General features: G+C 40.6%; 2 protein-coding genes across 3 annotated transcripts in view; one reads left to right on the plus strand and one right to left on the minus strand.

The window, feature by feature from the left end:
* Positions 1 to 1406: 1406 nt before the first annotated feature.
* On the plus strand, positions 1407 to 8778 carry LOC309411460 (nucleoside diphosphate kinase; the record flags this gene model as incomplete). Of its 2 annotated transcripts, XM_082008097.1 has the most annotated exons (7): positions 1407 to 1733; positions 2269 to 2370; positions 3132 to 3244; positions 6557 to 6689; positions 7299 to 7400; positions 8146 to 8258; positions 8661 to 8778. In XM_082008097.1, the coding sequence occupies exons 1-7, from the start codon at positions 1605 to 1607 to the stop codon at positions 8776 to 8778; spliced, it is 810 nt and encodes a 269-aa protein (XP_081864223.1). In that variant the 5' UTR covers positions 1407 to 1604. The 2 variants fall into 2 exon arrangements, with proteins under 2 accessions (XP_081864223.1, XP_081864224.1); XM_082008098.1 differs by lacking the exons at positions 6557 to 6689; positions 7299 to 7400; positions 8146 to 8258; positions 8661 to 8778 and adding an exon at positions 3589 to 3706.
* A 4549-nt stretch (positions 8779 to 13327) lies between these two features.
* Positions 13328 to 23136, minus strand: part of MBTD1 (mbt domain containing 1) — a gene marked incomplete at its 3' end in the record, with an annotated part of 29523 nt that continues 19714 nt past the window's right edge. The window contains exons 14-15 of the mRNA XM_082008236.1: positions 22982 to 23059; positions 13328 to 13446 (exon numbers count right to left, since the gene is read on the minus strand). Of these exons, the coding sequence (XP_081864362.1) occupies positions 13328 to 13446; positions 22982 to 23059 (197 nt within the window). The remainder of the gene's footprint in view (positions 13447 to 22981; positions 23060 to 23136) is intronic.

Below are 23136 nucleotides of genomic sequence, written 5' to 3' on the forward strand. Positions count from 1 at the left end.
GTAATTTCGGTAGAATTGTCAACCAGCAAAAAAGATGCTCATTTGTACATTAAAAATAACAAGGAAGAATACTTCTGTGGTGTTTCATGTACTGTATGATGCACTACATGCCGTGCTAATCATGGATTAATCTCAGAAGTGGCAAAGATGACCCTTAATTTAATGAGGTTAAAAGACTTGGCAAAGATCACACAGGAGACCTATGGTAAAGCTGCAAATAGTGCTTGCCCACCTTATGGCAAGTCCTAAGCTTTAATTGTTAAATGGCATAGTTTTAGCAAGGCTGTAAATAGATGTCCTATTGCTGCTTTTAACTGAATATTTTTCTAAACATCCTGTTTCTAGAGACCTGTTTTCTATTTTTAAATGTTTTTTTGCCTTAGGATTACAGCATTAGAATTTGTATCAGTAGTATGAGAAGTCTTAAATAAACGTGTATTGGAACAAGAGAATATAGTGGATTGACATTATCGGGGGAATACTCAGAACTTCTAAGTCCGAAGTAACTTGCTAGAATAGACAGTGCTAAAAAAAGGAACTTCCCTGGCTTCCTGCTCGGGGAACCTGGGAGACGGTAGGCACGCGGCAGGTTCCCAGCTCAGCGCTGCTGGAGGAGACGGTGAGAGCTCGGATGGGCGGGCCGAGGCCGCCGGCGGGGGGTGAAGGGGCACGGCACCAACGCCGTTAGCGGATTAGGAGGGAAGGTGCGGGCTGACACCGGCGGAGCGGGCCAGGGGCCCAGGCGCGGAGACCGGCGGCACGTGCCCGCCGCCGGGCCCGGCGCCCCCTGCGGGCGGGAGGCCGCGCCGTCGCCATGGCAACCGGCCGCCGCGGCCTGCGGCTGCCCCGCGGCGGCGGCGGCGCCCCCGGGGGCGGCTTAGGGCTAAGCCGCGGCTCGGCCGGCAGCGGCTGCCAGAGCCGGCCGGGGCGGCAGCAGGTGAGCCGGGGCGGCGGTGGGGAGCGGGAGCCGGGGCGGGGAGCGGGGGGATTTCGCCCGGCCCGGGCACCCTCCGGTTGCGCGGGGCACGGGGGCCGCGGCAGGGCCTCAACCCCGGCCCCTTCCAGCGCTTTTCTAGGATACTGACACGGTACCCACTGCTGCGTCCAGCTCCCCCTCGCCTGCCTCTGCCGGCATCGGCATCTACACCTGCAGACATCTGTACCTGTACCCAGGTACGTACACACTGGCAGCAAAGCCGTGTTCAAAACCAACCAACCGATAACAGTGGTTTACGGGTGAAAATTACGCATACAGATTTATTCAACCTACTTTGCCGTAAATTGCGGGCAGCAGCCTCCCACGCTGCACTTGGGAGATGTGACTGCCTGTACGTTTCATTCCTCTTAGAGTTTTTTCTGGTTTTAATATTTGCTGATTGCTTGCTTCTATGTGTGGGGCACTGTTATTGTTTTAAACTTCCTTTTGTAGCACTTGTGAAAACCCAGGTATGGTGATTGATTTATCAAATCAGTACAGATCATGAGATCTTCAGATGTAGCTGCTTTAATTATAATGACTGATATTACACGGGATACAGGGCTGTGATTGCACTTGCCTGCTGGTCCTGGAATAATGACTTTTATTCCATTTCCTGCTTAGGACGATGGCTTCTATTGCCGAGCGCACGTTCATCGCCATCAAGCCTGATGGAGTCCAGCGGGGACTGGTGGGAGAAATCATCAAGAGGTTTGAACAGAAAGGATTCAAACTGGTGGCCATGAAATTAATACATGTAAGCTTTCTGTAACTTGTATGTCTCCTTTTTCATATAAACTGCATATAAATGAACGTCATGCTATAATGACAAATGTAGTCTTCAGAACAATTAAACCTGAAATTTTGAGAGGTCTTTGAATATTTTTTTTATTTTTTTGGAAAAGTTCCAATTTCCAGCTCTGGCTAAATGCTTTAGACGTGGCTAAGCACGCTAATTTTAGTAACTCAATGTCTTTAGTCTGAAAAGAATATTCTTTTAGGTGCATCCTATACCTAAAAAATATCTCTGAGTATCTTCAACAAATACCAGGTCGTATAAGCTGTCTATAGCTGCAAAAGATATTTTCTAAGTTCAGCGGTGGTTAAAGCAAACAGTTCAAATTCGTATTGACCAAAAGTTAGATGATGCTAGAAATGCCAAATTTTCAGCTGCGTGCATGTTTTAGGATTAATAGTGCTCTGTGGTTAAGCTGTGTGATTTCAGTATGCTCTTAAGTTCTTACTGTAAGCTTTTTTTGTTTGTTTGTTTCTTTGTTTGTTTTTTAATGCAGGCCTCTGAAGACCTTCTGAGAGAACACTACATTGACCTAAAAGACCGGCCATTCTATGATGGCCTGGTGCAGTATATGCACTCTGGACCGGTGGTAGCTATGGTGAGTTCTTGAGAATGAAGCTCAGCTAAGAAAAATGTACTGTTTAATTGTCTTACCTGCAATACGATTGTGTTACCTATTGAAATGCAGTTTACTTTTAAGAGGACTTAAAAACCTAGATTCAAATACTGTAATTAGGAAGATGTGCTGTTAACTTCTTTTTCTTTAGTCTTTTTTCATAATCTTTCTCTCCTTTGAGTCAGTATATTGAGGAAGTGGTTGGGGTAAAGGGAGAACCAAAGCTGGCGCCTTGAGAAACAGTAAACCCTCACAAAAAAGCCACTATGAAATGCCATGTATTAAGCAAGCTTGAAATGATGGTGGATTATTTTTACTGTACTCCTAAGATACAGTAACTTTGAAAATCTTTTTCAGTCTAACTTCATTAGAAGGGATTTTCTCTTTTTTACACTTGATAGTGTATTTGTAAAATATTTGAGCTGGAGGTCTAGATCTTCAACAAGCAGACAGCTTTGGAAGGCTGTTTACCATACTGAAATTTAAAATTACTGTCTTCCCATCCTTGGTGAGGAGAGGTATTGTGCAGAAGGGGACAACTTCAGCAGATGCTTCACGAATCTGACAGAAAAACTGGAGATAAAATTTGTCTTGCTATTAGAAATATTCAGATGGTGATTTGTGCCATGATGGACAGCATTGTGTAATTCTGGAAGGTACGATTAACTCTTGCTACTTCATCTACTGCTAAGATTTAATAATCTCAATGGATTTTTTTTTTTTTATTTTTATTTTTTTTTAAGGTGTGGGAAGGTCTTAATGTGGTTAAGACTGGACGAGTGATGCTGGGGGAAACTAATCCGTTCGATTCAAAGCCTGGCACTATTCGTGGTGACCTCTGCGTTCAAGTTGGAAGGTATATTTTGAAACTATTGATACCATCTAAAGACACTAAATGTCCAGTGGCATGTCCTGATATATGTCATGATATATGTAGGAACTGTGCTCCATCCTTCTCTGTCTTATGCACAGAGCTGCCGTTCCCTGTGCCCACGTAATGTTATGACCTAAAAATAGACATGGAGTTGTGGTCTTCCCTGCTGACAAAAATGGGCAAAGCTGGGACTGCATACTCCGTGCCTGTTACTACTTTACAGTTACTTAAAACTTCCCTCCATAATGGGGACTGCCTCAAAAAAAGCAGCTTTCCTTTGAGTTTGAGGATTATATTGCTTTTATATCCACCTTTTCTTTTCCTAGGAACATCATTCATGGAAGTGATTCTTTAGAAAGTGCTGAGACGGAGATCAATTTATGGTTCACTCCTGAAGAACTGGTTGATTACAGAAGCTGTGCTCATGAATGGGTCTATGAGTAAAACTGAGCCTGTACCTTCTGGTATCCTTACTGTCTGTAACCAGCTGCTAGCCTCTAGCTCTTTCAAAGCCCACATATAAACCAGTAGAAACCTTTCACAGAAATCTGTGAGATTGCTCTGTTGTGAATATTAAATATAGTCAGTGTTTGCCGCTGCTTTGGTTAAAAAGCTGTCAAGTTATAGAAGGAATTGTACTTTTAAAAAGCTGCTTCTGGGGGTGAGAGACATGAGATGAAAACACAGAGCATGCAACGCATGTATTTTCCTGAAACCTTCTGTAGTTAATGAGGGTATTTTGGTAAATAGAAAAAAGATTAGTAAATTATTTGGTAAATAAATATGCAAATGGCTCAGTGTCAAAGATTAACTTTGTTAAAATGTTAGGAGACAACTGGTGGTATGGAAATATATTGATAGTATCCCCAAATGTTGAGGATTGAACTTGATATGAAGCCAAGTGAATCCCCATGCCCAATACGGCTCCAGAATGCACCCCTCTTCAGAACACGCTGTGCCTATAGACAGAGCATAGCTTTGATTAAAATGAGAACTTTCCTCTAGATTGACAATGTTTCAACTTGCTTTTTTTTCTCCCCACATGGGATTTATTTAGCATTTTAAGGAAGGATTAATATGCCAGGCTTTCTGAAATGCTCTTTTATGTGAAAAGAAGATTAATGTGTGGATGGATGAAGGGAGATCTACCTTCCGCCACTTTACCGTAGCAGTCCTCTGCTGTTGCACAGAGCAACAACAGAGTGATACTTGCTTTACTGGCTGAACAGCTGATAATTTAGTAATGCCCTTATTTGTGTTCTTTCCTTCATAGGTAGAGCTCCAAAGCAAGCTGTTCTTGGATACGCTATTTCAGAAGTGACTTTAGCATTATTTTTTAAATGTATTTAATCATGTAAAGAAATTCAGTCATAGTAATGCTAAAGGTATTCCAGTAGAGGTGTCTGCTTCTATCAGAGAAAACTATCAGCCTCTTGCAGAAATTTTAACAACAAATATGCACTAGCTGTATGGGAGGAGGAACAAGAATATTCTGTATTTATTTACCTGCAACGTATTCATTAAAAGCCAGAGTTGCATTAAATTAGTTGTTCAAACTCCTGTATTTTATTTTCCTACAGTGACTTCTCATTTCAAATACTAAACTGTGCAAGGAATGTTGAATTCAATGCTTATGATACTTTATGAAAATATGTAAGTCCTAAAAAGAGATGGTACAAAATAAACCAACATTTGCTCTTTCTTAAGTGAAAGAAAAGGAAATTTTCATTACATTGTCTTAGATCTAATTAATGAGTGTAAGGAGAGGGAACAAATTCGTTAACTACCAAAGTGTAGGTGAGGTTGTTAGCTGCTCTTCCGAAAAGATTCAGTGTCACAGAAGATAAACAATTAAGTTAAAGGTCGTTAGAGAAAAGGCAACATGTGACAAACCTGTTCACGAAATGTAGCCTCCAGTTCCATTTTTGCTTGAAGGACTACTTGAGCTTTCTTCTTGATTTGCTTACTACGAAATAGAGAAATTTGGGTTATCGGGAGATGCGGGGGTTGTCCAAAAGCTGCCGATAACTATTTCTAACAGGTTGAGACTGAGACGGGGTGGAGGTCAGCTGTCTCCCAGAAGAAGTGCAGTGCCCTCCTGCACATCTGAGATGTCTGACTGAACATGTCCTTTTCCCTAGTTGTAAGTGGCTCATCAACACGAGACTGCGTAAGGACTGCAGAGAGCACTACATTAATATCACAGTTACAGTGATGGTATATGATTATAACTAGCTCAGTAGGAGAAAAGGTGTTTTTAGTAAAGAGCCAAGAAGTAAACATACTAAGAAGTAACAACACACTTCCTCATTCTCGTGATGAAGCAGGCCCAGGGGCTGGCGAGTTTTACCCCTGCGTTTTGACACTTTGCAGCTTCATCTTCCCACCGCCCAACAACGTCAGCGGTAACTTACGGGCTTACGGATCTCACCTCACTTTTCTGCGAGAAACGCGATTTCAAGCAGCTGGAGGCGCGCTGCTGCCGTTAAGCGAGGCTGGCAGTAGCAGCCGTCGGCTAGCGGGCTGCAGGGAGGTCTCCGACCAGCAAAGCAAACACCTCAATAAAAACTGCTTTGGGGTCGTTCTCCCTGTGGGGAAGGTAACGCGCCCGCCCCCCCCCCCCCGGTGCCGTTCGAGACGGCGAAGGCGATGGGTGCTGCCGGCCCCAGCGCGCACGCGGCCCGGCCAGCCGCTGTCCCGGGCCGGGTGCCAGGCGCGGCGGGGGCTTGGCGGGCAGGCGGGCCGGGCCCTGAGGGAACGCAGTGGCCGCCGCACCCTGGCACCGCGGGCTGGCGCCGAAGCGAGCCCCCGGCCCCGCCCGGCCCGCCCCCAAGCGCCGCAGGCCGGGCGGCCCCTCCTCTGTGCAGGGCGGGGGATCCGGCAACCGCGCGCCGCCGCCTCCTCCTCTTCCTTCGGCGGCTGCGGTGCGGACGGCAGCGGCTGCGGAGAGGTGAGGCGAGGGCCGGGCTCCCCCGCCCAGCTCCGCTGCGCGAGGGGGAGGCCGAAGGGGTGCGGGCCAAGCCAGCGGCGGCCGCTTCATGGCGGACAGGCCGCCTCAAGACGCGGGCGCGGCGGCCCGCGGGGCTCGCCTCGGCGAGCGGAGAGGGCGGCGGAGGAGCGGGGCGGGAGCGGGTCGCCGCCGGGCCCGGGGGGGGCCACAGCGCCAGCCCGGTGCCACGTGGGCCCGGGCCGGGCGCCGCCATGTTGGGGCGGACGTCGGCTCCCTCCGACCTTGAGGAGGCGGCGGCGGGCGCGGCGCCGAGCCTCAGCCGCGCCTGTTCCTCTGCCCCGCAGCGCCATGGCTGCCAACTGCGAGCGCACCTTCATCGCCATCAAGCCCGATGGCGTCCAGCGGCGCCTGGTGGGAGAGATCATCAAGCGGTTCGAGCAGAAGGGCTTCCGGCTGGTGGCCATGAAGTTCGTGCACGTAAGTCTCCGCGCCCGGGGAGTCCCCCCAGGCGCCGCCTCCGTCCTAAACGCTTTCCCCTCCCCGGCCAGAATAGGTGCCTGAAGACACCTACCTGTGTGCCTGCCTGTGCGGCTTCTCCTGCATCGGAAGGCAAAGCTGACGCTGAATTTGCCCAGCCGCGGGCAGTACTGTATCACACGTCAGGCTCCGTTTTCTGTCAAGCACCAACACTTGATCTCTCCCATTTCCTACAGGAAACAAAATGTAGTGGATAGCTTAATGCAGCCTACTTGAGAGCGCTGAAATGACCTTGACTGAAAGGTTGCATTGGGTAACATCATCCAGACATCTTGTGCTCAGTTTATTGCTGAGGATTACCATAATGCAAAGAAATAATTTTGACAACTCGCAGCACTGACAGCACTACAAAGAAAGATTGTGTGTCAGGCACTCCTTTAATTTTACATGAGGAGCTTCCACTGAAACCCGTAATAGCACTGCAGCAACTGTTGATAAGGTTAATGACTGGTGAATCCAGTCACTAATGCTGTAGTCTTGCAGTAGTAACACCTTTTGTGGGATGATATTTTAAAAGTGATATTTAATGTTACATCTGTCCTTTTAAAGGCTTCTGAAGACCTTCTCAAACAGCATTACATTGACCTCAAAGACCGGCCCTTCTACCCCGGTTTGGTTAAATACATGAACTCCGGACCTGTCGTGGCCATGGTAAGCGGCTTAGTTTTACTTAAAGACTCCTTTCTTGAAGATACTTGTCTCGCTCTATAAATTATTTTAAAATATTCAGATGTAGTGTTATGGAAACACTTTTTCAAACTACCCAGTTCTGATAGTGGCAAAAGAAAACCAGGATTAAAATCAAGACAATCAAGTAAGGAGTTACTATTTATTAACAAGAAGGAAAGGAAGGAGTGCGTGTATAAAATGCATATTAAAATGCTTAGCATGTATTAAGCAGAACTCCTCAACACCTAATCTTCTGCACCAAAAGATCTCTTGTTTTGGGCAAAAAAGGGTCAGGGGTCTCCCACAGAAACCCATCTTCTGTGTCATTCTATCTTGCACTTCCTCAAAACAATGGAAGCGCCCCAGCGGCCTCTCCTGCTTTGACTGTGCACCTACCCAAGTAGGAGCGCCTGCAGGCTGTCCTTATCCTATCACAAGTAGGTTTTGAAGTTGGTCTTGTACATCTGTTATGTCTGGGGCTTGGTAAAGTATCTTCTTTACTAGAGTGACAATTTTGATAGTCTTTTTTATGAAGTTCAGTTCCTGTGTGTTTCCCCCCCCCCCCCCAGTCATCTTAAGAGAGAATCTAGGTTAGATTTAATTTTTTTAGTGGTAGAGCCCTTGCTTCTTTGCAAAGTGTGTTATTAGCAAAGATCAATCTTTGGTACAGTTAAAATCTTTTTTTGTATAAGCATGGATTAATAGAATTTGTCTTTTTTTCTTTAAGGTGTGGGAAGGACTCAACGTGGTTAAAACTGGGAGAGTAATGCTAGGGGAAACAAACCCTGCAGACTCTAAGCCTGGTACCATCCGTGGTGACTTCTGCATTCAAGTAGGAAGGTTTGTGCTCAGTTCATTATCAATCGAAATTAAAAACTCGATGTTGGTAGTAACTTATTCTAGAAAGTCAAAATTTGTGATAGATATCCTGGTCTGATGGTATTTTACTTGCAGGTCACAATCCATAACTGCTACCTAAGAAAATGGCTTGGTACAAAACTTTTTTTAAATACAGCTCCTCCTCAGAGTTTCATGTAAGATCAGTCAGTGGCAGTGGCTGTTGTAGTAAGTAGCCCTAGTCACCCTGCTTGGTGTAACTAGCTCTTACAGTGGGGGTATTTGAATAGCGTACCTGAAATAGTAGTCTTGCAGCTCTAGATCCAAGTTTTTGCATATGGAGAACTACTAGGCTGCTGAAATTGTATTTTTATACAAAACAATGGTGTCTGTCTCCTTCCACAGAAACATCATTCATGGCAGTGACTCCGTGGAGAGCGCGCAAAAGGAGATCAACCTCTGGTTCAAACCGGCAGAGCTCATTGACTTCAAGTCTTGTGCCCATGATTGGATCTACGAGTGAAATGAGTTTCCACGATGAATTGTGCCTTCTTAACACATCATCTCATTCCAGCTATTGACCTGGGAGCAATTATCACCACGGTTATCTTAGTCATTTTCAGCACTGTCAAATAAATGGCTGATACAAACTAATTCGTTGTGGTGCATTCAACCTAGAACAGACTAACACCAACTTCCATGTACAGGAACAGCAGAACAAAAATTCAGTGACTTACTTATGTACATTGCAAAGTTGCTTTGAAGGCTACTGAAATACATTACAGTAGCAAAGCCAACTTGCAGAGGGAGAGCTGAAGGCATGCTTGAGCTACTTCCACCAGAGCAGAACTGAACTAGAAGATACTACGCTGGGACAAAATTTCCCTCCCTACACAACTATTAATACCAACTGTGAAATATGAGGCCAAGTGCAAAGCTTGCTCCCTATTAAATGCTTATCTAATGCCACCTTCTTATATTAAACACTACCTCTCGTGCTTTGTCTATGCTCAGACTAACATACCCAGTTACTTAAAATGTTCATGGCATTGCAAATGGTGGGTATTGTTTATCTGCATTCTCTGAGGAGAAAAGCAAGCTGGAATGCAATTTATGTAGGTGCCACTATGAGTGCCTTTTAAACAAAATCACAGTAAAAGATTTTTATCATTTTTATTTTGTGTAAAAAAGGCAAATTTAGTGAATTATTTTCATCTTGTACACAAAGTTATAATTTTAATGCTTTTCACATCCATGCTGAAAATCTGCAGTCTTGTAAAAATGAAAGTAACATTAATTTCTCCAAAAGCATTTTTTCACTTAGTTATGTACATTGCATGAGAAAGCTTTGAATACTCTCTCATTGACCACACAAATTACCAAGAAAATAAAAGATTAAATTTGTACAGATATTGATCTATATATCAAATACATACAGAAATGATGTAAAAACCCTATTTGTTTAATCTTGATTCCCGCCCCAACATTTTCCCAGGGGCCAAAGCTGATGCCTTTTTTTGTATAAATGGCTGTGGCTTTTTGTTTAAATAGGAAAATTAAAAGGAAGAAAAATTCAGTTTAAATCACAGTTTTTTAAAATCCCTTCCCAATAAAGGATTGTTACCAAATATATTAGCACCATTGTACAAATATTGACAGGAGAGGGTATTCACATCACATAAAACAACAATAAAAAAACAAACAAACACTGAAACCCGTGTTAGTATCCATAGAACAAGGAACTGATAACTGCTTTAGCTTTCCTCAGATGCAGCAAGGAAAAGGTTAAAGAGTTGTATTTAGAATAACATAAAAATCAAAGATCAGCAGAAAGATCTTGAGCAATAAGGAAGGGTAGCTGCAAAGGTAAGGTACATAACTTGCGCTACCTTACGGTTATAAAAGCCTGCTATGCCAAATACCAAAATTAGTTTGACCCCATTGAAGATTTCAGATGTCCAACACTTTGCTGCTCCTTTAGCCAAGTAACATGGCTTAGGTAAAATGAAGACCAAAATACCTACAGCCACATTGCTAACAAATGCTTTACAAATACAGTGAAGCCTATACTACGGATACCACAGCCAACAGGTAACCCACTCTTTGAAGATACCATTCTCTAAATACCTGGTGGAATTTTGCTCAGGTTTGTGTTAAACCTCTCGCTAAGCAAGTGACTTCACTTAGTTCTTCATGTGGTTTGCTTAGGACAGATTTCACTGTACTTGACAATTACACAATTAAGTATGTATTTTGAATTCAGAAACACAAAGAGAAATTTCCCCCATAAATCTCAACATGCAACTTCTATTGAAGTCACATGTGCATCTGGGAATGCATGTCAACTCACATACTTTAGTGTTTAAGGAATAAGATACCTATTTTTCAAGAACATTATGAAGACTGACAGACTTCAAATCCAATTCTTACATTTCTCCAACACAGGAAGCATGTTCAACTTAAGTGCTAATCTTCCATCTTGACATTTGAAGACTGTAACTCAGAAATCAGGTATGATCCTGGGCAATGCACGTAAGTCCAAGGTTTAGTGACTTGGCAATATACCTTGCTCATTACTAGCCCAAATGTTCACATTATGAAACACAAATTAATGCAACAATTTTTCTACTGAAGTCAGAAGCTATTGATGAGAGAAGAAAGCAAGATGGTGCCAACCTTGTTCCAGCTGACTGGGACAATCTGCAAGTTGTTGCATTAAAAAAAAATAAAACAGTGATGTACTTACCAAACCAAAACAATGCTTGCAGAGCTGGATTTTACAGCAGGTTAAATTGAGAACACAGGAAAAACAATAAATCAAGGCTCAAAGTGTCATTACAATGGTCTCTAATCCTACTTCTCCAATCCAGGCTGTTCAAAAGAAACATCATGAGTAGGTCAGAATCTGAGAGAAGGTATTTGAAGTCTACCAAGCCTGACGAAGTCCTTTTTATGGCTATTTTAGAGAGCTACAATGTCTTTACCACCTGAAGTTACAGATACTTATAATCTGATAACCAGATTCTGTCAATATAAGAAGCTGTTGTTAAAAAGGGGTCATTATTTAAGAAATTTTACCAGTGAGAAAAAAATTGCAGACATTCCTACACTATACAGGACATTTTTTACTTCCAGTAGTAAATACAAAACTTTACATAATTAACCCCTCTTGCATAGAATGAGGTAAACCTGTGCATATTACCAATACTATGTATGCAAAGTTAGAGCAAAACTTTAGAAAATAATCAAATTGCTGGTTTTCAACTTTCTATGCACTTTTTTGTTTTTTAAGCTCAAACAACAATATACAAAAATGGTCTCCTGGGGCTCTGTGGGTTGATATCCTTAAAGCATTTCTTAGGCTGTAGGAACACAGACATTAATCATTTTTATTTTTTTTTTTTTTAAGCCCTAATTTATGGTCAAGAGTCAGATGATCATTGTACTGCTCTGAGGGGACCTGCTAAGACCCAGAAGCACTTATAGAACATATGCAGTTTATTCCTGAGAGTTTAGTTAATGAACCTTACTGGTAAAAGCTAAAGCTCTTGATGCACATTTTTCCAGTCACAGCTCTGCAGGGCTGATTAATCACTTTACTGATCAACTTCATGAATGACATCATCTACAAAAATCTACAAAGTTTAAAAATATGGAAAGATAAAATCCAAATTAAGAGCTCGTTCTAAAATACAAATTAATTTACTGGTAGTCATTTTCACCCTTTCACATGACTTTAGCCTTTAAAAAAACCCTGGAGTTAAGCAGGTGAGGCTAATGGGATACTTGAAGTGAGACACAAGGATTCCAGGCAATAAGCAAATCCAGTTCATGAATTAAATACCAGACAGTATATGATTTATATAGTATTCTCAAGTCTCAACTTCCACATTACACTATTGCAACAAGAGAAGAATATTGCGGGCTGTGCAGAACTGATCTTTTTAATCCACAACGTATGGCTCCTTTTATCTCCACTGAAATCACATGGAACATAGGCTTTGAATGTTTAGAAATAAATATTTAAGATGGTGAGGAAACATCTAGGTCTTTCTGAATGGAAAAAAATAATCCAAAGAACACTCAGAAGTTCCTTCTTACTACCAAGGGGGGGCCTGAGTTACTGTCCATCTAAGTTTCTTCTTTAGTCTGAATTCATAGCTAAAACTGATCTTCCAAATGAGGGAATTTTCTGAAGTTCAAGTTTGGCATAGGGCTCTGTAAACATTTGCTGAAGCATTCCAAAACTACAGACATTCATGTACAGACAAGAGCTTTATAGTCCCAATCCAATGCCCACTGCAGTCAATGGAGACAAGGCTACCGATATCAATGGGCACTGAATCAGACCCTAAGGAACTTTAAAAACAAAAATAACAAAACCCACCAAAAAACCAAACCCACCCCCCCTTATATTAAAAAAAAGTATTTTAAACTAAATAAAAACATCTTGAAAAGTTAAAATCTTCCTCAGGCGATGGCTCCATTGCAATTGGGGCTACTCACTGAGTAGAGCTTTACAGGACTATCTTCCACACACAATTTATGCCTCTAAATTAGAGCTTAAATGCCTTATTTTCACAATGAAAAAAAAAAAAAAAAGAGGCGTGACCAGTGCAGTTCACAAGAGTCTAGAAGTCTCCCAACTTGTACCAAAAAGGTTCATTTGTTATGACAGTTCATTTGTATTTGCAACTATATCTTCCTCCAACCGCTTCCCACAATCATGCTAATTAAACTTTAATCTTACAAAAAAATTAGAATTTCAGTTCTTGTTAACAATGCACAATAAATCTGAACTTGAAAATATTACAAAATTCTTTCAAAAGCTTCAAATACAACACAAAAGTGTCCATTTTTGTTTTTAATAAATTGAAAAATCTTTTTCACTAAAATAGTTTCCCCGCCCTTCCAAAAAATTCTGAACTGAGTCTAACTCATCTACAGTTAGCAAAGTGCCCCAGGTACAGTCACCTGAACCGTACCATCGAAGTGGGAACAAAATCAGTCAGTCTTGGAGAAAGGCTCTTTTCCTCTCACCAGTACTCTGCCCCTCATTTTTCTGAGCTGCCTTATGGTTCTTGTTTGATGTAGTAACTCGCAGATCCGTTGCTTTCCTGATCAGATGCTCCTTGAAGGAAGCTGTACTCTTCTCCATCTAGCAACTCCTCCTTCAGCTGCAATGAAGTCACTAAAAATAAAAGATGAACATTAAAGACCTATAAAATTCAAAGTAAGTACAACTTCTTCTTAAATTTACTCAGTATTATTTAAATTGACCAGATTTAAGTCTGGTCAATTTAATGAGAGACCCCAGATTTTCCATTTTCTTATGTTCTGCATTTTAGTGCTTCTTCTTTTAACACTCAGCATCCAACGGAAAGCAGATGCTTTCTGACTGTAAATTGAGCCTTAAGTTATGCTCTAATATTAACATATTTGAACAAATTACTTACAATAATATATTCCCTACAGGTTTTTTTTCAAGAATTTAGTATTATAAAACACTGGTTTAAGAAGATAACTGAACATGTTAATAGGAATAATGACTGTTGCTCAGAACAACACTTATTTTACTGTTTACTCTTTTGTTTACTGTTTACTTCCTATTTAGTCTTTACATAAGTAAAAATAACATTAACTGATGTCCATTTACAATCTGCAAATCACATTACTTAGCCCAATTACCATAAATGGTCTATGTGAGACAAGAAAAAAAAACATTGACAAAGGTTTCTCAATACAACATGAAAATTTTAAGATCGCAGATGTTTCATGCAAGCAAAAAATCTTTTTTTGCGTTTTAATCTTCTCTTCTTTCATTTGTAAAAAGAAAATAGAAATGAGATCTAAGACATAAAAAAGATGTTGTGAATAGCAATAATGTCACAATTACTCTTCCAGTTTCATTAATGAATAGTGAAAATTATCAAAATATGAGCACAATGAAAAGAACACTGAAAACAAAACATGTCAAGACTTTCATTAAAGGTGCAGTACCCACAAGAAAGGGTTGATTATAAAAATAAATGGTTCTCTGACTAAATGAATGAGAAGAGTATTAAAGCTTACAGCTACTGAACACAAAGTTTATATGCATTATAAATGTATCCTGAAATGCAGAAATATGCAGTGAAAGCAAAAAAAAAGCCACCCATAACCTGTTGCTGCTAGTAGTCCTGCAATAACTTACAAGCCATTTGATTATTCTTTTATTATTTTTCTATGTCATCTTCCATGATGAAACAAACACTTGTGCTAAATAAAAATAAAATTTGAAAATCAAGATATTAAGAACTGTCAAAAAGTAAGAGCATAATGCAAGCTCTCCTCATTTCTTTCTTTAGTAGATGTCTCCTCCCACCTACACAGCCCAAATCCCTTGCTGCTTTTTTCTCCCCTGAATACTTCTCCCTGCATTATGCCCAACTCTGATCAAGAGTCTTGGTCTGTGGAGGACAACAAAAAGTGCTGTCTAAATGATAAGGCATTATCACTTAGATGATAACATCACCAATTGGTTTCTTGGATATGCTGCTAATACCTGAAGCCAACACTACACACAGGTCTGGGATACCGGACACCAGGCATGTTCTTTTTGTTCTCTCCCCCAGTATTTGTGGAATGCTTCCGCAGGTACAAGAGTAATAGCAGTCTCCATAATTTGGCTTGCCTCTGGCTAATTTGAACCAAAAGCCTTACATACAGGTATTTAACAATACTTTGCTTCATTTGTCCCTATGATACAGCTTTTAACTGCAATCCTCCATAAGAAAAGCTTAGCTACAGCTACTACAGCTATATAACAAAAGTTACTTGAAAGAAGAATAAGAAAAGGTAATGGAAGTCATCTGACCGATCACCTTGGAAGTAAAAGGGATGCAGATGTGCAAGATACTCCCTTTTTAAATAGTCCCAGTGATTTGCCTGGAGACAGACTGTCCGATGCAATGTCACTTAAATCCCTAAAACATCAATATAGCACAGAGCAACATGGTCTGCAGTATGTGCAGAAGTAGGGTGAGTCTCTCAGAACAGTCTCCTCCTCTGACAAGCTGGCTATAGGCTCTTCTAAAAAGTGAAGCTGCCCCACAGTTGCATTTCAGTGCTTAAAAGATCATTTCATAGGACTCAAGATGAGATGCAAAATACTCATGGATGCTAAAGAAGCGCCATGACTTTGCTAGAGAGCAAAACCACTTCATGCTATACAAGATGAAGTACTGAAACCTTCTCCAGCGCTTATGACAGTACAAAAGGGGAAAGAGTTGTTTAATGAGCCTTACTGAGGTCTCCGATAGGCAAGAGGTTTTAGAGCAGATGCCTGTCTCATCACTAATCTCGCATTACTTCCACTCAAAGCCATATGAGCATCTCCTGCAATGTGCCTACATCCCAGCTACAGCTACTGAAATGTGAGGCAGTGCACAATGTTGAGGAATATGCATGCCGTTAGCAAGTTCCAGCTGATTTCAAGTGGGTTCTTAACTTGCCATATGATATCAGGGTTATGCCCTCCTCTTCTCCAGCTGAAAGGGTGTGGTCTTGTTGGTTTCAATTTAAATTTAAACACCTTTGAACAATGATAAGGCTACATCACCAATAAAACTAATTTTGTCAAGCATCTCCAAAATTCAGAACTTTGAAAAGCTCCCTCAACATGATCAGAGAACGCATGGGGTGTCAGAAACCAAAGAACACAGGTGTTTCTTGGGAACTTGGAGATCTACTGACACAGAAAACTCAGACTGTGCATGTCTGTGCACTACATACATGCAGTTAAGGTAGATTTGCAGTAAGAGAAGGAGAAAAAGCTGTGCAGAAACAAACACTCCCGAACACTCTCTCTCTTTTGCATCAAAGACTCTGGTAAAAGACAGGCATGTACACATGAGCACCAAGCTGAAGTAAAAATTATAATGGAGTTCTCGAGAAGTGTTGAGAGGTGTGCAGAAGAGAGTCAAGATTTGTCCTCGGGGTCCAAAGGCAGCAAGTAGGTTACCGTGCCCTGTTCTGTTAACAGCTACCGCATGGACAAGAGAAACTGTTTTGCCTGCATTCCTCAGTCAATGAAAAGTGCCCAAACAGCAGCCGACTCTGACTAAAGCGAGTTTACGGGAGTGTAAATCAAGCAAATCTGAAGCTAAATCTATCAACTTGGTAACTGTGCTGCAGGGAGAACATAATCCAGTTTGTCTGACAGATCATATTGCTACAACATATTTGTGAGAAATAATTTGTTTACCTGCTACATTATATTGCCATACATATTAGGAAAAGGGAAGAAAAAAACTACCAGATCCTATGGCCTCCTATGAAGTTCTAAAACAGCTGCAATCCTTTTCTACGATTCATTTAGTGACATGGTGCATCAGTGAGAATGAAAAGCTCTCTAACAGAAAAAAAGAAAATGAACCAAAATTTAAAGGGGGGAAAAAAAAAAGAAAAAAGATACTTGATGAGTCAGCACACTACATGCTAGACCGTGCTTAGTTCCCCACCCTGTCCATCATTTCCCTCTGCAGTAAGAGAGACTGATATGGCTAGTTACCTGTTTTGAGGCTGGGACTGAACTCTCGGCTAGTCCTGGGAGGCTGGAAGGCCTCCAGGGCTGTCTGTGCTGGAAGGGTTTGATATGGAGGAGGAGTCAACTCCTCATCACCAGAGAAGCTCCTCCGCATCTCACCTGTCATGGGTGGGCTAGACGAACTGACAGGTTTCTTCCCAACTGGTATCTTCCTCTCTAAACATCAAGTCAAACTAAAATAAACACCTGGGTTAAAGTGCATTAGGTAACTCGGACTGTTCACTGCAACATGGCTCTGCTTCATATTCGCCGATTCTGGAAAACAAGGGCCTGTACAACGGCACCATTCGGTTATTATTGGGAATATTGTTCTCAACAACCCCACTTCAGTTACTGAATTCCAGAGACTGGCTGGTACAACTTTAATACTCTCTCAATGAAATACAAATGCTGTAAATTCCTTCTGCTGCAGCTACTCTGCACAGTCAATACACAATCCTCTGGCCGGACACCCAAGACATACGGGCTCAGTTTGAATTTGCAGTTGTTTCAGTGTGTGTCCAAGAGACAGAAAGCGTGGTTCTGGGGAACTAATCCAGTCCAAAGTTTATCGCCTCCAAAAACCCTAGTTTAAAAATACATACTCTAACTTACTTTAGAACCGTGCTTCCTACTTTTACAGTGCCTTACAAATATCAATCAGCCTTTCATTGTTCAGAAAAGATATCTTCTAAAATGCCTTCAAATTATCAAACATTGCATTCATGAAAAAATGTTATGAAAACATTTCCCATACAAGTTATTAGCATGTTCCTCCTTTATCACTAAGATGTTCCAATTCTGTGCCCAAAGAAACTTCTCTACAATATCAGGGATGCAAGCACTATAATACAACATCTCCACTGCTTTCAGCTATATTTATGATTGCTAATGGGTAAGTATTCTCAACACTGTCAAATAAAGATGACATGACAAACAAAAGTCTAACCCTGAAGAGAAAAGGTAACTAGATTATGTATATGCTAAAGATATCACCACGCTTAAATACTCTTCTTACAAGACGACTTCAGGATGAACCTTTTAGAGAGATAACACCATAATTAGGCAGAATGTTGTCTACAGAATCCCAGCTTTTAAAATGTTGAGGTCAAATTATCATTTCAATAACCATATTCCAATGTATACAGCTACCAGAAAACAGATCATGTGTGTAGATACTGCATACTACATTACTAACGAATTGCCTAGGCAAATGGGTAAGTTACCTGTCAAGCACTGACCCGTGCAGCCTCTGACCAGTAGGCACATAGTGCAAAGTCCTACCCACCGGGAATAAACCCGGTTGGAAACAGAACTGGAAGCTATTCCCAAGTATACACAGAAGCGCTCAGAAGATTAGAAATTAATTAGAAATTGCTTCGATTAGAAATTAACAAGTAACACTGTAACTCCCCAACAAACATACAAACTAACTGCAGCTTGATCTCCCTTTCTTTGAATAAAAAGCAAGCAGCAACGGTGGACATGCCGCTGGCTGAGAACAGTGGCAAAGCGGAAGGCCTAAGGCACAATTCAAACAGTCCACCTGATATTTTGCACACACACGGGACACATGATAGTTATAAAATATTCTAATTAAAAACTAAAAAGGGTAAAATAAGCACATCTTTACAATCCAAATGCTACTGAATGGGTTCACTGTCAACATGACAAGCTCCTTGCATAGCAACATAGTAAATCTGGAAAAAAAAAAAAAAAAAAAAAAAACCCCAAAACCAACCCAGCTTTATTAAAGGCTAGGCCAGGTAGGATGCTAGCTAATTTCTACTCCCTTTTGAACAGTCTTATTTAAAATAGACTAAAGACATTGTTACATTTTAAAGAAAATTATTCCATGCTCTGTGTATCAGTAATCACACCAAAATACAGTGTTTGGGTGTTCCAAACAGTCGACAACAACAAATTATGCTTAAAAGAAGTCTCTGTGTTATGATCAGCCTCTCTGTAAAAGGAGTAACAACCTGACAGTTAACTTTTCTATCGTTATTACTACATGTGTGCACATTAACTACTTCTAAGCCACAATCACATAAGGAGAAGTTAACATTATGTTGCCCATTGTAGATTTCAAAGAAAGTAATAAAAAAAGCACAGCTGTATCCTCAGCTGCAAGTTCACTTGTTTCTATGGAGTAAGAAATTCTCCTAATCTAAGATCCCTTAAAAATCTTCTGTTGTACCCCTTTGCTGTTTAGAAGTAAAACATTATGGCTGGATGCAATGCTTGTTAAGTTGCTCCCATTCAGTGTCGAGCGTTAATTCCGCTGGTTATACTCGTTTCTGTAGTGGCACAGCAGAACAATGGGAGTCTCTGGCTTTCTCCTCTTACCATGACCCATTACAGCAGCGTTCCCTATGTAATCGTTCTGTTTCACACCGAGTACATGCTACTTGCTTCTCAACGGCCTCCATAAGGACGTAAAATACTGCATTCGAAATCTGCATCGTTATACACAGCAGAATGACTCAAAGACATTCTGGAGTGTGTTGTAAGTACATATAAGAAAAATATGTGGAAGTAACACCTCTCTGTGCTAAAAATAACCTAGTTTAATTAAGACATATACAATTTCTTGTTCGTCAGCTGTGGTTACTTTGCCATGAAAGCAACACTTACTATATTACACAGTTTTATGACTGAAATCCTTTTCAAAGTAAATTTATTTTTATTTACAAGTGCTGAACAATAAAAGGCTACAGAGAACACTTTCTTCGTATTATTTCCTGTGACTCAGCACTTCTGTTGCCATAACCTACCAAGAATAAACACGTAGAAGGCAGCCAACTATAACTTTTCATGACCTTATTCTCTCATCTCCTTTTGATGATTAAGTAGATTTCTTAGTATTGAGTAAACAGTCCAGAAAAGAAACCCATCAGAAGTTTTTCCTTGTTTCCATAGCCCACACTTATTTCCAGTTAGTGAGAAATGAAGAACAAATTACACTAAAACAAATCTCCTTCCTATGGCACTAGATAAGGGGAATTACCTTTCCATTATTTCTGTCACACTTACTATAAGAGAGATATCAAGACACTTTTGCAGAGGTGTTAGGTGGAAGGAGAGGGATGAGGTAAGGAGCAGGATGATCTAGCATAGCTTGCTAAACAAAATCTGCTCACAGTCCAGAATTATCCAAGAACAGGTCCTACACAAAGGTAATTAATGACATAGCCATCTTTTCCTAGCTTGAAGCAACAACACTCACAACTTGCTCTAGATATTCTCAAATCAGCAGTTTTTCTGCACCTGAATTCTATTTAAAAAATAGTGCTGCAAGATTCTGAACAGGATCTGGATTTTACTGTTTATTACCTCAAACAGCAGAAAGGAGAAACAGCGCAGTGTCTGAAGCACTTAACAAGAGGTTGTTAAGAACTTCCCATACACCTGCTTTAGCCTGTGGCACTCAGTGGTCCCAAGATCGAAATAGCAAAGGTTGCTTTCTGCAATGACTAGTGAAGAAGGTTCCAGTTTGTCTTAATAGATCCATTCACAAATTTACTGGGAAAACAACGGTTTTAGTTCCTCACATTTGTGAGATGCACAGCTCTTCATTTAGGTAATTTTTCTATCACAGGGGAAGCCCGAGATAAAAACAAAGTTTTAATCTCACTTGACAAAATTCTCAAAATCACTGCAGGAGGCTAGGGTAGACCTAACTCAGAGTTTAGCTTCAGGTCCTGCTCAGAATAAGGATACCCTTCTTCCTATCCCAGGTCAACGGACCCACCCCTGATAGCTACATCTGTGATGGAACAGAAATCAGTGGATGCATCTTATTTCAATACAAACTACCACTCAAAGATAAAAAAGATTTGAAATAAGGGAAATTGATGACAGATTTTTTTTTTTAATCTCACACAAACTTGCCTGTTTTTTTTTTTTTTACCTCAAGAGTATAATTTTTTTTTTTCATGTTATTAATCAGCTAACTATTCTCGTTGAAATTGAATTACTTTAAAATAGATCAGCATCTGTCTACGGACCCCTGCTCTAGGTTTTATGCAAGAGTTTTCTTAGGGGCAGTTGGTTTGCATTGCACAATTCAACCTAGCAATTGGTCCATTTAATCAGACTTACAATGAGTGTCAGACTCGCCTGGAGTTCTTTTCCCTCACCATGTTTAAAGGTTTATTTTTATGAAACCTGTCACCTTGCCAGTGCTTTTCTCCCATATCTATTCCTTTATCTAGGACTAGTGGCCAAAGGCACATGATAGTCCTTATAAATCCACATTGCCTTTTGGAAGCCTTTGATCGTAGCATTGGCAGTAATACTGAAGTCAAAGTGATTGATGCTTTGTAAGATAAGGCTGTCCAGAAGTTAAAGACCACATAAGGATTCATCATCAGAAAATACACTTAACTGAGAACAGCTGCAAAGCAGCTACACCTCACATATGCAGAACAGCGTAATTTAGATTTCAACAGCCTCTGTACTTCAAAGTGAGTTTTTAAGGGGTGGGGGAAAAACTGTTCTCCTCTCTTTCAGCGAATATGCCTTACGTGGATGAACTCAAGTATCGGAGCAACAAAACTCTCTGGAAACAAGTCTACGTCAAGGTGATACAGATTCTAATGGTAAGAAAGGCCTAATGTTCTCGCTTAGAGGAGTATTTCACATAATGAAATCTCTCCTAATGTCACATTAAGGACTGTTAAAGATTACCGTTAGTCAAGTTTGCTGACTTGCAGGTAAAATAACTTTCAACATTAACAAAACTGTTGATTTGATTGTCTCCTAGGCTGTCCTATTAGAAAAATATCTTGACAAAGCAGCAGGGCCAATTCAAGATGACAGATAATAGACCTGTATTTTCTGTAGCTGACCTGCCCATATTTCTGCAGTGTAAAACACTGCACCTTCTTTCCAACTTGCCACTATTTCCAAGAAAACACCAAGAGAATGAGTCAGAATAGTGATCTGATGCTCCAAACGTAATATCCATGGTTAGGCTGTCTGGAACTAGACCATCTACTTCTATCAAGACAAACTATTCATTCTTAAGTGGCAGAAAAAACCTTCCCCTCCAGTTGTAATTGGTTCTTCTTTAAAAAAGATGGTGTAAAATCTTGAGCTAAACATCATTAAAAATTGTGTAGCACTTTTAATAAGGCTTACTCTGTGTTCTTATTTATCATGACATCTCTGGCACATACTTTTCTTGTACAATGGCTGTCACGTTGCTGCTGCTTATGACTCAACGGGTAGTTGCCTTTCAAAATTGTCAAATTATTGCAAAAATGGCTTAAGAACCTTCAGTATAAAACTGACATAAACTACAACATTGCTTAGAGGAGGGAATACAGATGGATCTGATTTCCAGAGAAGAATGATGGGAGAAGGCACAAGGTCTTCTTACGATTGGCTGCCCCTGCTCCCTTCATTTCACTCATACAAAACAGATTTTCAGCTTAAACCAACAGAGTCATGGAAATAAAAATATGGACAAAAGCAAAATGTGCAGTTGTGCACATTCAAATTGTTTGTGAATTTTGCAGATAATTTTTTCCCTCTGGATCAAATTACTCTGGAAAGAGCCTGAGTACTTCAGATTCTTAAAAGTGTCACTACTGCTTTTTACTGTGACAAGAATAGTCACACAGAGCAAGGCTATTTGTTGTTTCTGAAAATAATCACAGAAGTTTTATTTACATACAGCTTCCCACAGATGTCTCATCTAAAAAACTGGCAAATAAGTCACTAGGTTTTAAAAGGAACCAGCGAAATGGTAATTTAAACTTTCTACATCTCCTCTTTCTGATCCTAGTAACTTGGTTCTTAGTCCCACACCTGTGTTACAAAAAGCAGAATTAAAACTGTACCTGAGTATTTTGTATAAGGAAGTATACCTACGTAATCATGTATTATTTAAAAAAAATTACGTCCAAATACCAAAAGTATTGTAAAAGTTGTCCACCTACAATTCATATAGATTATTATTAGCAACACCAACCCTATTGAAAGTTATAAAAATGGCTATACTCAATGAAAAAGAGTTCCTTTTATGGCATACTGCACCTTTAAGCATAACACCTGTTCACACACAAACATTTCCAAATAGGAGAGGGACTTAGGGAGAGACCACAAACTTTTTCAACAACAGGAAAAGTGCAAACACTACTTTGTCACCCACTTTTCTTATGTCCTTTGTACTGTTGCGATTTAGCTTTTTTCTTCTGCTTTGATGAACTTGACTGGCTATCTCTTGATGCTGCAAAAAATTAAAAATTCAAAATTAAAGTTTACTATTTCAGAAAAACACTTCAGAACGTGTCAAAGCTGCGACAC

Source organism: Phaethon aethereus, assembly GCF_964289735.1.
Source record: "Phaethon aethereus genome assembly, chromosome: 18".
In the NCBI taxonomy this organism is placed as follows: domain Eukaryota; kingdom Metazoa; phylum Chordata; class Aves; order Phaethontiformes; family Phaethontidae; genus Phaethon; species Phaethon aethereus.